Below are 16351 nucleotides of genomic sequence, written 5' to 3'. Positions count from 1 at the left end.
CGCTGCCAGTCTCACTGATAAACCAGTGAGCAGACTCGCAGCATTCTGCATTACTGGTGTCCCTCCGGGTCTTGCAATCACAATAAAACATCCAAGACAATCATTTGTGCCCTTTGCTGGACCGTGCGCTGATTCTACCCACGTTTCAACACATCTATGTTGTGCTGAATCCTTTGACAATCTTCCTCACCATACACATTTCAGTCGATGCTATTAGTTATTCCACCTCCATTTTTGTGCAAATCACAGAGGTCCCAGTACTGGTCCCTGTAGTACACCACTTATCACAGGGCCCCCAGTTAGAATAACACCTCCCCACCAGTGCACTCTGCCTTCTATGTCCAAGCCAACTTTAATCCTATTCACCTAGTCTCCGTGGATCCCAACTGTGTCACAATGTGTGCTGGCATGATTGGAACCCAGGTGCAGAGGAAAGACAGACTCTGATGTAGAGATGGCAATGAGAGTTCAGTCATAATAATTCCAAAAGAACATCAGTGGCTTGGCTGAGCAACACCGTGAAAAATAACATTCTCAAGACTAGGCCTCCGCAATTAGTGCTAATCGGGCATACACTTCAATAATACAAGTAACACGGAATCCCTGAACCTATCAAAGTAAACTTAATCAGCTTAAACAGAAACATCAGGAGACTTGTTACAAGGAGCTCTAAATGATTAACGACTCTCATTAAACAACAAGTAACCAGTTCAGGTGCTCTAAAGGCCTTGGAGCCCAATGTTCTTCGGTGCCCCGCACGTTCCCAAAGAGCTCATTACATTTTGCATCAGCCTAATATGAGAGACTTTGTTGAAAGCTTTACTGAAGTCTAGGTAGACAACATCCACTGTCCTGTCCTTGTCGATCATCAAAGTTCTAATCACGTCTGAGAGACAGGACGTTTCCAGTGATAAGTCTGTACTCAAACAGGTCTGGCTCCAATGCCATATTTAAGTTTGCTGACAACACCTCTGATTTGTTGTAGGCTAATTCAAAGGTGGTGATGAATTGGCATTTCAGAGGGAGATTGAAAATCTGACTGAGTGGTGCCACAACAACCACCTCTCACTCAATGTTGGCAAAACCAGGGACTTCGGGAGAAGGAGAACAGAATTCGATGTGCCAGTCCTCATCAGGGAATCAGAGGTGGAGCAACTGTACATTCCTGGGCCCAGCACATGTGCAATTATGAAGAAAGCACGGCAGCGCCTTTAACCCTTAGAAGTTTGTGAAGATTTGGCATAGCATCTAAAACTTCTATCAATGAACAGTGGAGGGTATATTGACTGGCTGCATCACAGCCTGGTATTGAAACCCCAAATGCCCTGGAAAACCCTACAAAAAGTATTGGATACAGCCCAGCCCCACCATTGAGCTCATCTACAGGAAGCATCATCGCAGGACAGCGGCATTCATCGTCAAGAAACCCCACCATCCAGGATATGCTCTCTTCTTACTGCTGCCGTCAGGAAGAAGATACAGGAACCTCAGGACTCACACCACCAGGTTTAGGAACAGTTATTACCCCTCTGTTTGTATTTGTACAGTTTGTTGTCTGCCCTGTTGGTGCAGTCTTTCATTGATTCTATTGTGGTCATTGGATTTATTGAGTACGCCCGCAAGAAATTATCTGAGGGTTCTATATGGTGACATATATGTACTTTGATAACAAACTTACTTTGAACTTTCCTATCCTTAAACATCTTCTACAATATATCACTGATACAAGCTGACCTGCCTAGAATTTCCTGGTTTGTCTCGATTGCCATTTTGTGATCATGAACCCGATTGTAAACCAGTCAACCAGTGCCCTGGTTGCACGAGGTGCTTGCCGCCCTCCCCCAAAAAGAGACTCCAGACGTGACACAAATAATATAGATCGCGATTTTATTGTTTGTGTGAGGAATTATGGTTTCCTACAATGTCGTATCACTCGCTTAAGTTCTAAACGCTGACGCAGTCTTCCATAATGTTTGGTTGGGACGGATCATCAGCAGAGACAGAGTTTTCCCCCGTGACCTTTGCAGTCTGAGGAAGAACAATAAAGTGAGGACGTTAGCAATTAAATATTTGCACGGAAAGGAAGTAAAATAGCCCGGTGGGTAAAATAACCCTATTTGATGGGACAGTCTAGGAATACAACGGTCTAGTCTGATTGATTTATCAGGATGCAGTAACAGAGTTCACTGACTTCAAATCAGTGGAATGTAACAACACATGACGATAAAGGGAACGCAATTAAGGCGGGTCGTATTCCCACAATTCGGAGCGGCAGAGAAAACGCTCCATCTGCTCTGCATGACCCGAGACGTTCGTGCTTTAAACAGCCGCTTTAACAACAATTTATCTTCAATTTAAAAAAAATCCCTTGACCGGTTCCACGAACTGAGCCTGCTTCGTTTTCCGCTGGGACGCGGAGCAGCGATTCCGTTCCCAGCAGGGACTGGAGGGGCCGATTGGTCCTGGGGAGGGGAACCGGATGGTTTTGGAACCCGTGTCCGGGTCTTGGGGACCAGGACCTGGAGCCCGGAGGGGGTACCGGTGAGAAGAGGCCCGGGGTCGCCCCGGGGACAGGGAAACGGGGAGTTAGGTGTTCGGGGAACTGGAGCAAGCGGGTAGTCTAGATCGGCGGAGACATGGTGAATAGCAGGGCGGAATCCAGGGGCCGAGTGGTCTATGTTGCCCCTGTTCCCTGACTTTTTTTGCGGGGGGGGGGGAACTGCTGGGGAACTGCTCAATTGGTTTATAACTTGGTGACCATCAGGGAGGGGGGTTAATGGACGGGATAACACTAGGCAGGAATGGGGAGTCGCTATCAGGTCTGACAGAACCGGAGTTCCTTAGCATTTTCTCTGCTCTCCAATAGACCATAGCACATCGGAGCAGAATTAGGCCACTCGACCCATCGATCTGCTCCACCATTCCATCACCCCTGGTTTATTTTCCCTCCCAACCCCATCTTCCTGCCTTCTCCCTGTAACCTTTGACACCCTGACTGATCAGGAAGGTATCAGCCTCTGCTTTAAATCTACTCAGTGACTTGGCCTCCACAGCTGTCAGTAGCAACAAACTCCACAGATTCACCACCCTCTGGCTAAAGAAACTCCCCTCCTCACCTCCAGGTTAAAGGGTCGTCTCAATGTGGTGGATCAAATGCCTGTTCTCTGGTTCCAGTGGCTAAAGATGTAACATGATCGGCAGGCCCGGTCAGTGACTGGACTGTCTGGCCTTGGCGTATTGAGGTAGAGACACAGATTGGTAATACTCGGGCCCGGCCAGTGACTGGACTGTCTGGCCTTGGCATATTGAGGTGAAGACACAGATTGGTAATACTCAGGCCCGGCCAGTGACTGGACTGTCTGGCCTTGGCATATTGAGGTAAAGACACAGATTGGTAGTACTCGGGCCCGGCCAGTGACTGGACTGTCTGGCCTTGGCATATTGAGGTAAAGACACAGATTGGTAATACTCGGGCCCGGCCAGTGACTGGACTGTCTGGCCTTGGCATATTGAGGTAAAGACACAGATTGGTAATACTCGGGCCCGGCCAGTGACTGGACTGTCTGGCCTTGGCATATTGAGGTAAAGACACAGATTGGTAATACTCGGGCCCGGCCAGTGACTGGACTGTCTGGCCTTGGCATATTGAGGTAAAGACACAGATTGGTAATACTCGGGCCCGGCCAGTGACTGGACTGTCTGGCCTTGGCATATTGAGGTAAAGACACAGATTGGTAATACTCAGGCCCGGCCAGTGACTGGACTGTCTGGCCTTGGCATATTGAGGTAAAGACACAGATTGGTAATACTCAGGCCCGGTCAGTGACTGGACAGTCTGGCCTTGGCATATTGAGGTAGAGACACAGATTGGTAATACTCAGGCCCGGTCAGTGACTGGACTGTCTGGCCTTGGCATATTGAGGTAAAGACACAGATTGGTAGTACTCGGGCCCGGTCAGTGACTGGACTGTCTGGCCTTGGCATATTGAGGTAAAGACACAGATTGGTAATACTCAGGCCCGGCCAGTGACTGGACTGTCTGGCCTTGGCATATTGAGGTAAAGACACAGATTGGTAATACTCAGGCCCGGTCAGTGACTGGACTGTCGCACTCTGGCCTGTTGGTGGGGGGCATAGATTGGTACTTATTCGAGCCCAGCCAGTGACTGGACTGTCTGGCCTTGGCGTATTGAGGTAGAGACACAGATTGGTAATACTCGGGCCCGGTCAGTGACTGGACTGTCTGGCCTTGGCATATTGAGGTAAAGACACAGATTGGTAATACTCAGGCCCGGTCAGTGACTGGACTGTCTGGCCTTGGCATATTGAGGTAAAGACACAGATTGGTAATACTCGGGCCCGGTCAGTGACTGGACTGACTGGACTGTCTGGCCTTGGCGTATTGAGGTAAAGACACAGATTGGTAATACTCGGGCCCGGTCAGTGACTGGACTGTCTGGCCTTGGCATATTGAGGTAAAGACACAGATTGGTAGTACTCGGGCCCGGTCAGTGACTGGACTGTCTGGCCTTGGCGTATTGAGGTAAAGACACAGATTGGTAATACTCAGGCCCGGCCAGTGACTGGACTGTCTGGCCTTGGCATATTGAGGTAAAGACACAGATTGGTAATACTCAGGCCCGGCCAGTGACTGGACTGTCTGGCCTTGGCGTATTGAGGTAGAGACACAGATTGGTAATACTCGGGCCTGGTCAGTGACTGGACTGTCTGGCCTTGGCATATTGAGGTAAAGACACAGATTGGTAATACTCAGGCCCGGTCAGTAACTGGACTGTCTCGCTCTGGCCTGTTGGTGGGGGGCATAGATTGGTACTTATTCGGGCCCGGCCAGTGACTGGACTGTCTGGCCTTGGCGTATTGTGGTAGAGACACAGATTGGTAATACTCAGGCCCGGTCAGTAACTGGACTGTCTGGCCTTGGCATATTGAGGTAAAGACACAGATTGGTAATACTCGGGCCCGGTCAGTGACTGGACTGACTGGACTGTCTGGCCTTGGCGTATTGAGGTAAAGACACAGATTGGTAATACTCGGGCCCGGTCAGTGACTGGACTGTCTGGCCTTGGCATATTGAGGTAAAGACACAGATTGGTAGTACTCGGGCCCGGTCAGTGACTGGACTGTCTGGCCTTGGCGTATTGAGGTAAAGACACAGATTGGTAATACTCAGGCCCGGCCAGTGACTGGACTGTCTGGCCTTGGCATATTGAGGTAAAGACACAGATTGGTAATACTCAGGCCCGGCCAGTGACTGGACTGTCTGGCCTTGGCGTATTGAGGTAGAGACACAGATTGGTAATACTCGGGCCTGGTCAGTGACTGGACTGTCTGGCCTTGGCATATTGAGGTAAAGACACAGATTGGTAATACTCAGGCCCGGTCAGTAACTGGACTGTCTCGCTCTGGCCTGTTGGTGGGGGGCATAGATTGGTACTTATTCGGGCCCGGCCAGTGACTGGACTGTCTGGCCTTGGCGTATTGTGGTAGAGACACAGATTGGTAATACTCAGGCCCGGTCAGTAACTGGACTGTCTCGCTCTGGCCTGTTGGTGGGGGGCATAGATTGGTACTTATTCGGGCCTGGCCAGTGATTGGACTGTCTGGCCTTGGCGTATTGAGGTAGAGACACAGATTGGTAATACTCGGGCCCGGCCAGTGACTGGACTGTCTGGCCTTGGCGTATTGAGGTAGAGACACAGATTGGTAATACTCAGGCCCGGCCAGTGACTGGACTGTCTGGCCTTGGCGTATTGAGGTAGAGACACAGATTGGTAATACTCAGGCCCGGCCAGTGACTGGACTGTCTGGCCTTGGCATATTGAGGTAGAAGCACAGATTGGTAATACTCAGGCCCGGCCAGAGACTGGACTGTCTGGCCTTGGTGTATTGAGGTAGAGACACAGATTGGTAATACTCGGGCCCGGCCAGTGACTGGACTGTCTGGCCTTGGCGTATTGAGGTAGAGACACAGATTGGTAATACTCAGGCCCGGCCAGTGACTGGACTGTCTGGCCTTGGCGTATTGAGGTAGAGACACAGATTGGTAATACTCAGGCCCGGCCAGTGACTGGACTGTCTGGCCTTGGCATATTGAGGTAGAAGCACAGATTGGTAATACTCAGGCCCGGCCAGTGACTGGACTGTCTGGCCTTGGTGTATTGAGGTAGAGACACAGATTGGTAATACTCAGGCCCGGTCAGTGACTGGACTTTTGGACCTTGGCCTGCTGAAGGGGTGGGGGGCACAGATTGGTAATACTCGGGCCTGGTCAGTGACTGGACTGTCTGGCCTTGGCGTATTGAGGTAGAGACACAGATTGGTAATACTCAGGCCCGGCCAGTGACTGGACTGTCTGGCCTTGGCATATTGAGGTAGAAGCACAGATTGGTAATACTCAGGCCCGGCCAGAGACTGGACTGTCTGGCCTTGGTGTATTGAGGTAGAGACACAGATTGGTAATACTCAGGCCCGGTCAGTAACTGGACTGTCTCGCTCTGGCCTGTTGGTGGGGGGCATAGATTGGTACTTATTCGGGCCTGGCCAGTGATTGGACTGTCTGGCCTTGGCGTATTGAGGTAGAGACACAGATTGGTAATACTCGGGCCCGGCCAGTGACTGGACTGTCTGGCCTTGGCGTATTGAGGTAGAGACACAGATTGGTAATACTCAGGCCCGGCCAGTGACTGGACTGTCTGGCCTTGGCGTATTGAGGTAGAGACACAGATTGGTAATACTCAGGCCCGGCCAGTGACTGGACTGTCTGGCCTTGGCATATTGAGGTAGAAGCACAGATTGGTAATACTCAGGCCCGGCCAGTGACTGGACTGTCTGGCCTTGGTGTATTGAGGTAGAGACACAGATTGGTAATACTCAGGCCCGGTCAGTGACTGGACTTTTGGACCTTGGCCTGCTGAAGGGCTGGGGGGCACAGATTGGTAATACTCGGGCCTGGTCAGTAACTGGACTGTCTCGCTCTGGCCTGTTGGTGGGTGGGGGGGCATAGATTGGCACTTATTCGGGCCCGGCCAGTGACTGGACTGTCTGGCCTTGGCGTATTGAGGTAGAGATGCAGACTGGTGCTTACTCAGCAGACTACTCCAGAATGAGGCGTAGGTGGCAGCCCCTGTCACTGCTCCCGGTGAGGAGGGGTTCCTTCGTGTGCTCTTCACTGTGAATTGGTGACCTGTGGCTTCATCAACTGGGCCTCTCAGCTCGATGTCCACCACGTGCCAGTCCGTTAAACTGTGGGGTCAAAGAGCAAATGACTACCAGACCAGTGTGGAACATCCCCCACCCCATCAGACCCACCATAATCACTCCTTGCTATCAGCTTTGGCGCACTGTCCTAGAACACCCAGAGAGTGTGCAGAAAATCCTCGTCGTATGCGGCTGATTTGGGTAACATCGTTAACGCTTTCCGGGCGGAAGTGGCTGATGAAAGGGGCATCATTTTAGGGTGATTGGAGGAAAATCTAGAGAGGGAGAGAGAGGTAAGTTTTTTTTAACACTGAGAGTGGTGGGTGTGTGGAATGCCCTGCTGGGTGGAGGGGGTGGGGGTGGTAGAGGCAGACACATTTAAGAGATTGTTAGATAGGCATGTGGATGATTGAAAACTGGAGAGTGACAGAGGAGGGAAGGGTTAGATTGTTTTGGAGGAGGTTAAAGTGGCAGCACAACACAGAGGGGTGAAGGGCCTGTACTGTGTTTGTGTTGCCCTCGAGGCATTTATTTAGCTTTATTACATTTTCACTTTGAATAATTCATTTTAATTATTTTCTAGTTAAGGTTGATAACTACGTTGCAGTTGTTGAAGGTAAATTCATTATCTGTGATGTATCGCGGCATGCGATGACATCACACACGGTTTCACTGCGTCTTGTGAGTAAATACCGGTTTGGAGAAACGGGAAGGCAGGGGCTTGTGTGTGCAGGAGCAACGTGAGAAAAGTTCCATTTCTACACACTAAGAAACATCACAGAAGCAACGTCGTAAGTTCATATGACAGCTGATATGTTGAAGTAAACGCTGATTCTGTTAAAAGAAATGACAGCTGATAAAGTTTACTTTCTTGTGCTATTGAAAGTATTGCTGGAAAGTTTGTGTTGAAGTGTATTTAAAGCTGTTGATGGCCTAGGTAGATTGTGACTGTAAGTTGTACTTTAATGAGACCTTAATGTAATATGGTTTGTAGTTTTACAAGTATTTATGATGCAAATGTGATGCCAAGAAGGAAACAAATACTGTATATATTTTGAATTGTTTTATCAACAATTTTCACCATACATCATTGTGGAAGAGTCAACAGTAAGTGGTTAATCTTACTGCGATCCTGTCCTCATTGGCTACGGTTTAACTTGGTGTTTAGATCAGAGTTTCTACACGCTGCACGAGAACACTAAAGTACTGTAGAGTTCTGTGTTGTATGTTTAATTGTTCCAGCGAGGGAGGATTTCACTGGAATCTCCTCCTTTGTACAGAAGGTAGAAGTGGGAAGGGGAACGCAGCAACAGTGATGATGGTCAGGACTCTCGTACTGAACCAGCCTCCGTGATTTCCTCTGAAACGCTGCTGCCCACGTCTCAATCAACCATCCCGCACTCTGCTCACTTCGCCCACGCAGGCTCCTGCCTAGGCCCTGCTTCCCACCAGAGCACAGAAGAACAAGCTCTCCCTACGTTGTACTCACCTGGGGTCGGCAACCAGGCAGCCCTGCACCTGATCGAAGCCCAGGTTGTGGGCAGCCAGAGCGGCAGCAGCCATGGTGTTGACGTTGTTGGGTGCCAGCGGGCACAGATCCCTCACGGGGCCCTGGTACAGCACTGTCCACTCGCCCCTCCCCTTCTCCTTCAGCTCCTCGAGGTGGCCCACCAGCCTGAAGCTGTCTGGGTGCTTGATCATCGTCACCTTCAGTCCCTGGGCGGAAGGGGAAAATTTCTTTTAATATTTAGAGTTACAGTTTGGTACTGGCTCTTCCAGCCCAATGAGCTGCAGCACTGATTTAGCCCCAGCCTAATCGTGGGGCATTTACACTACTAACTAGTTCCTCTTTGGACTGTGGGAGAAAACCAGAGCACCCAGAGGAAACCCACACAGTCATGGGGAGAATGTATAAACTCCTTACAGAGGACATTGAAATTAAACTCTGACACCTCGAACTGTAATAGCTATCATAAAACCATAAGCAGAATTAGGCCATTTGGCCCATCGAGTCTGTTCTGGCTGATTTAATTTTCCCCTCAGCCCAATCTCCTGCCCTCTCCCCATATCCCTTCATGTCCTGACCATTCAAGAATCTATCAACTGCCTTAAATATACATAAGACTTGTAAAGACTCGGCCTCCACAGCTGCCTGTGGCAAAGAATTCTGCAGATTCACCACTCTCTGGCTAAAGAAATTCCTTCTCATCTCCATCCTAAGAGGACACCTCTCTATTCTGAGGCTGTGTCCTCTGGTCTTAGACTCTCCCACCACAGGAAGCATCCTCTCCACATCCTCCCTATCAAGGTCTTTCACCATTCGATAGGTTTCAATGAGGTCACCCTTCATTCTTCTGAACTCCAGCAAATACAGATACAGAACCATCAAACAGTGTTCAAAGACAAGCCATTTAATCCTGCGATCATTTTCATGAACTTCTTTTGAACCCTCTCCAGTTTCACCACATCCTTTCTTAGATCAGGGGCCCAAACCTGCTCACAATACTCCAAGTGAAGCCTCACCAGTGCTTTATCAAATTTCAACATTACATCCTTGCTTTTATATTCTAGTCTTCTTGAAACGAATGCTAACGATGCATTTGCCTTCCTCACCACAGGTAATTCACAAGAACTCTCGTCCCTTTGTGCCTCAGTTTTGTGTATTTTCTCTCCATTTAGAAAGTAATCAACCTTTCCATTTCTTCTACCAACGTGCATGACCATACACCTCCTGACACTGTATTCCATCTGCTGATTCTCCTAATCTGTCTAAACTCTTCTTTAGCCTCTCTACATCCACAAAACTACCTGCCCCTCCACCTGTCTTCATATAATCAGCAAACTTTGCAACAAAGCCATCAATTCCATCATCCAAATCATTGACATATAACGTAAAAAGAATTGGTCCCAACACATACCCCTGTGAAGCATCACTAGACACTAGCAGCTGGTCAGAAAAGGCTCCCTTTGCTGCCATTCTTTGCCTTCTGCCAATCAGCTACTGCTTTATCCATACTAGAATCTTTCCTGTAATACCGTGGGCTCTTAGCTTGTTAAGCAGCCTCATGTGTGGCACCTTGTCAAAGGCCTTCTGAAAATCCAAGTACATAACATCAACCGATTCTCCTTTATCTATCCTGCTTGTAATTTCTTCAAAGAATTCCAAGTGTGTGACTTGGATAGGCTGGGTGAGTGGGCAGATACTTGGCAGATGACGTTTAATGTGAATTAGTGTGAGGTTATCCACTTTGGGAGTAAGAACAGGAAGGCAGATTATTATCTGAACGGTGTAAAGTTAGGTAAGGGAGAAATACAAAGAGATCTAGGAGTCCTTGTTCATCAGTCACTGAAGGTGAATGAGCAAGTGCAGCAGGCAGTGAAGAAGGCTAATGGAATGTTGGCCTTTATTACAAAGGGAATTGAGTACAAGAGCAAGGAAATCCTCTTGCATTTGTACAGGGCCCTGGTGAGACCACACCTGGAGTATTGAGTACAGCTTTGGTCTCCAGGGTTAAGGAAGGACATCCTGGCTGTAGAGGAAGTGCAGCGTAGATTCACGAGGTTAATTCCTGGGATGTCTGGACTGTCTTACGCAGAGAGGTTAGAGAGACTGGGCTTGTACAAGCTGGAATTAAGGAGATTGAGAGGGGATCTGATTGAAACATATAAGATTATTAAGGGATTGGACAAGATAGAGGCAGGAAGTATGTTCCAGATGCTGGGAGAGTCCAGTACCAGAGGGCATGGTTTAAGAATAAGGGGTAGGTCATTTAGGACAGAGTTAAGGAAAAACTTCTTCTCCCAGAGAGTTGTTGGGGTCTGGAATGCACTGCCTCGGAAGGCAGTGGAGGCCAATTCTCTGGATGCTTTCAAGAAAGAGCTAGATAGGTATCTTATGGATAGGGGAATCAAGGGATATGGGGACAAGGCAGGAACCGGGTATTGATAGTAGATGATCAGCCATGATCTCAAAATGGCGGTGCAGGCTCGAAGGGCCGAATGGTCTACTTCTGCACCTATTGTCTATCGTCTATTAATATGTCAGGCAAGATTTCCCCTTGAGAAAACCTATGGCCTATTTTATCATGTACCTCCAAGTACACTGAGGCTTCATCCTTAACAATCAACTGCAACATCTTTCCAGCCACTGAGGTCAGACTACCTGGCCTATAGTTTCCTTTCTTCTGCCTCTCTCCCTTCTTGAAGAGTGGAGTGACATTTGCAATTTTCTAGTCTTCTGGAACCATTCCAAAATACAGTGATTCTTGAAAGATCATTGCTAATACCTCCACAATCTCTTCAGCCACCTCTTTCAGAACCCTGGAGTATACACCGTCTGGTCCAGGTGACTTATCCACCTTCAGATCGTTCAGTTTCCCAAGAACCTTCTCTCTGGTTATGGTAACTTCACACACTTCATGACCCCTGACTCCTGGAATTTCCACAATACTGCTAGTGTTTTCCACAGTGACGACTGATGCAAAATAGTTATTCAGTTCATCTGTGATTTTGTTGTCCCCCATTTCTACTTCTCTAACATCATTTTCTAGTGGTCTGATAACTGCGCTCGCCTCTCTTTTACACTTTATGTATCTGAAGAAACTTTTGGTATCCACTTCAGTATTATTGGCTAGCTTGCTTTTTTTTTATTCTATCTTTACCACCTTAATTACTTTGTCAGGAGGGTTGCCTTCTGTTGGTTTTTAAATGCTTCCCAATCCTCTAACTTCACACTAATTTTTGTCTTTTATGTTGGCTTTGAATTCTCTTGTTAGTCATGGTTGTGTCATCTTGCCCTTGGAATACGTCTTCCTCTTTAGAATCCTGAGGCTTCGAAATTGCTTCCAGAAATCCCAGCCATTGCTGCTCTGTTGTCAGCCCTGCCATTGTCCTTTTCCAATCGAACCTGGCCAACTCCTCTCTCACGTCTCCGTAATTCCCTTTACCCACTGTAATACTGACACATCCGACTTTATCTTCCCCTTCTCAAACTGCAGGGAGAATTCAATCATATTATGACCACGTTCTCCTCAAGCTGTCTGATCAATTCCGGTTCATTGCACAACGTCCAGTCCCGAAGAGCTGATCCTCTAGCGGGCCGAACCACGAGCTGCTCAGAGAAACCATCTTGGGAGCACTCTAGAGATTGCCTCTCCTGGGATCCAGCACCAATCTACGGGCATATTGAAATCCCCATGACGATTGTAACATTGCCCCGTTGGTATTTTCTATCTCCTGTTGTAACTTGTAGGTTGCATCCTTACAACTGATTGAGTGTCTGTATACAACTCCCATCAGGGACTTCTTACCTTTGCAGTTCCTTAGCTCTATCCACAATGATTCAACACCTTCCAACCCAATGTCAGCTCTTTCTAATGATTTGATTTCATTTTTTACCAACAGAGCCACCCCACCTCCTCTGACTTCCTGCCTGTTCTTTCAATACAATGTGTATCCTTGGACATCAAGCTCCTAGCTATAATCTTTCAGCCATGATCCCGTGATGCCTACAACATCATCCCTGCCGATCTGCAAAGGTACTGCACGTTCATCTACCACCCTTGGCAGTGAGATTCTGAGTGCATATCTGGGGAAGGGGGCTTCTCAAGGTCTGGTTCAGGGTCTTCCACCTCCCATCTCACCTGTTGCCGTGATTGCACATCTGGTGTATCGTTTCCCCAAATCAGAATCAGGTCATCAGCACCTCGTCTCTAACCCCACCCCATCCTCAGTACCACTCTACCCTAGACCTAACCACAAACGTTCTCTACCCCACTCCTTCTCCCTCCCCGCCTTGTCCCCTCCTCCCCCCGCATGCGCTCCACGCGTTCCTGACCTTCAGAGTCTTGCTGTCGGCCATTTTCTGGATGTCCTCTCCCCCCCACAGTGCTCCACTGGGTACGTAGAGGGTATGTCCGTGCCTTCTCGCTGCCTCACGACACTTGGCTTCAACTGGCTGCTCAGCAAACGCAGTGGGAGAGCCAACCTGGGGGAAGTGTTATTCAATCATGGGCACCCTGCCTTCCCTGAGTGATCCCCCCCCCCCAGCACCACCTTGCCACCCCTCCTCCCAAATCCTCATGTCAGCACTGGCAGAGTCCGTAGGACCATGGCATAGGAGCAGCACAAAGTCATTCGACACATTGAGTTGAGTCTGCTCTGTCATCCCATCACGGCTGATTTATAATCCCCTTTCTCCTGCCTTCTCCCTGTAACCTTTGACACCATGACTGATCAGGTTAAACCTCTGCTTTAAATATACCCAATGACTTGGCTTCCACAGACATCTGTGGCAGATCAACTGCTCTCTGGTTCTCATCTCTTTGTGGACCCCATCTCTGTTTCGATTCATTTTGCTTGTGCTCTAGTTGGATCAGATTTAGATTGGTTATGGTTAGGGTTTGTCCAGATTGTCCAAGATTGTGCAGGTTTTTAATTTTTTTTCACCATATCTTCTTGCGATTGGGTTCCGCTGCTGGTTTTACCTGTCTGTGTCCCTCCTCCCCATCTCAATCACTTTGCTGTTGGTCTCTGCCATCCTCTGTCTTTCAAAAGCTCCCTGGAGCTCTCCCTAATGATGGGGCGCTGGAACCCTCCAGTCATGGGTATGTTGATGGGGTCAGACAGACCACAGTCCCCGATGGGTGTCCCATCGAACACCCTCAGCCTTACCATGAAATCAGCATGTCTGAGGATCTCCTCCCCATATTCCTTTGTGATCTGAGGATGGGCAACTTCCACAATCAGATCCGCACGTCTGGAAAGAAGAAAGAGCCAGTGGGAAGAGGGCCAGAGGAGCAACACAGTTGGATGTCCAGTCAGCTGCTCCAGTGGCTGATCGCAAGGATAACAAGACCCCTGGAGGTAGAAAGGGGCAGGGAAGCAGGTACTGCTGACCAACCCTACTCTACAGGGATTGGTTCCCAATGTATGAGGATTATAGCATCACTATGGCATAGGATAAGACCATTCAGCCCATCTAGTCTGACCGGATCCACCTCATGGGCCTGAAAGTAGACAATTTCTGTTTCCATCATCCTTCCATATTCATTAATTTCAAAGTAAATTCATTATCAAAGTACATATATGTCACCATATACTACCCGAGATCCATTTTCTTGTAGGCATTCACAGAAGAATTGGGGTTTTAACATTTAACTGTCATTCATTCTTTAGGGCATTCCTCTGTTTTCGTGGATGTTTGCGAAGAAAAGGAATTTCAGGGTGTATATTGTATACATTTCTCTGACATTAAATGCACCTTTGAAACCTATTGAAGATACAAAGAAATACAGTAGAATCTATTAAAAACCACAAACAAAGATGGACAAACAACCAATATACAAAGGGAAGACAAATTATGTAAATATGAAAAGTTATCCATGCTGTACAAGTTCATCACCTACAGCACTGTGCAAAAGTCTTTGGCATTTACAGTATATATAGGTGGGGTATCCAAGACTTTTGCACAGTACTGTACATTAAACGTATAGTGAAATGCATCAGACAGACAGACAGACAGACATACTTTATTAATCCCGAGGGAAACTGGGTTTCATTACAGCCGCACCAACCAAGAATAGTGTAGAAATATAGCAATATAAAACCATAAATAATTAAAATAATAATAAGTAAATAATTCCAAGTGGAAATTAGTCTAGGACCAGCCTATTGGCTCAGGGTGTCTGACACTCCGAGGGAGGAGTTGTAAAGTTTGATGGCCACAGGTAGGAATGACTTCCTATGATGCTCAGTGTTACATCTCGGTGGAATGAGTCTCTGGCTGAACGTACTCCTGTGCCTAACCAGTACATTATGGAGTGGATGGGAGACATTGTCCAAGATGGCATGCAACTTGGACAGCATCCTCTTTTCAGACACCACCGTCAGAGAGTCCAGTTCCACTCCCACAACATCACTGGCCTTACGAGTGAGTTATGAATCATTCACATAAACAACCAATACAACCTGATGAGATGGGCAGTACAGTGACCGCAGTCCAGTGACTCCAGACATTCCCCCTGGACTTGCTATTGCTGAGACATCAACAGACCTCTCATTCACCCTGGGGTGTAATAGAGCAGAGTAAAATTTTTCCTTTGAACACAGTAAATCTAAAGGTGTGCTGTGAGAAAAGACAGCCAGTGAGCTAGATGTTGAGCGGTGGAGATTTCTGAGCATGATTATTGGAGTTTGCTCTACTTGTGCTCAGGCTACATTCTGTGCAGGTTCAATATAGAATGTAGAACAGTACACAATGTTGGGCCGACCTTTTAACCAGCTCCAAGATGGTTTCACACACCCATCGCTCTCTGAGTAAAAAACCTACCTCTGACATCCCTCCCTGTACTCCTCTCCAATCACTTTAAATTATGCCCCTTCGTGTTAGCTATTTCCACCCTGGGAAAAAGTGTCTGGTTGTCCACTCTATCTATGCCTCTTATCATCTTGTACATCTGTAACAAGTTACCTCACATTCTCCTTTTCTCCAAAGCAAAAAGCCGGGTCTTGCTCAACCTAACTTCATAAGACATTCTCTCTAGTCCAGGCAGCATCCTGGTAAGTCACCTCGGCACCCTCTCTAAAGCTTCCACATCCTTCCTACAATGAGGCAACCGGAACTGAGCACAATATTCCAAGTGTGGCCTAACCAGAGGTTTATAGAGCTGCAACATGACCTCACAGCTGTTGAACTCAATCCCCTACAGATGAAAGTCAACAGGCCATGGCCTTCTTAACCACCCTATCAACCTGCCCGGTGACTTTGGAGGATCTATAGAGGTGGAGACCAAGATTCCCCTGTTCCTCTACAGTGTTAAAACACCCAATCTTGCCTCTGGCCTTTTCCGGTGTCCACACCCCCTGAAACATCACACATTCACCACAGATCTGGGGGTGACCCATCACCTCTGCACCATCTCGCTGAGAGATTCCAGCTGGTGGTCCCTTTGGACTTTTCCATCCATCTTTGCTTGGTTCCTGTTCCATACGAAGGCCAGTTCCAGACTGTTCTGCTCACCCTCCTCCGTGATCTTCCTGGTGAGATATTGTCCTGCCGACAAGGCCAAGAGGACACATGAGTAACAGCATAGCCACCCCCCCCCCCGGGAACAGGACAATGCAAAAATCATCA

At 48.0% G+C, this 16351-nt stretch overlaps 1 protein-coding gene across 3 annotated transcripts in view; it reads right to left on the bottom strand.

Moving 5' to 3' along the window:
* Positions 1-1870: 1870 nt before the first annotated feature.
* The window catches only part of aspdh (aspartate dehydrogenase domain containing), a 38698-nt gene continuing 24217 nt past the window's right edge, over positions 1871-16351 (bottom strand). For 2 of the 3 annotated variants that reach the window (XM_059960818.1, XM_059960892.1), the window contains 6 exons: positions 16126-16270; positions 13891-13975; positions 13055-13204; positions 8708-8934; positions 7106-7263; positions 1871-2028 (listed from right to left, as the gene is read on the bottom strand). In XM_059960818.1, the coding sequence (XP_059816801.1) occupies positions 1991-2028; positions 7106-7263; positions 8708-8934; positions 13055-13204; positions 13891-13975; positions 16126-16270 (803 nt within the window). In that variant the 3' untranslated portion in view covers positions 1871-1990. The remainder of the gene's footprint in view (positions 2029-7105; positions 7264-8707; positions 8935-13054; positions 13205-13890; positions 13976-16125; positions 16271-16351) is intronic. The other variant, XM_059960950.1, reaches the window with a different exon arrangement.

Source organism: Hypanus sabinus, chromosome 1 (genome assembly GCF_030144855.1).
Source record: "Hypanus sabinus isolate sHypSab1 chromosome 1, sHypSab1.hap1, whole genome shotgun sequence".
NCBI lineage: Eukaryota > Metazoa > Chordata > Chondrichthyes > Myliobatiformes > Dasyatidae > Hypanus > Hypanus sabinus.
Note: the sequence above shows the minus strand (reverse complement) of the source record. Positions and strands in the feature narration are given on the sequence as shown.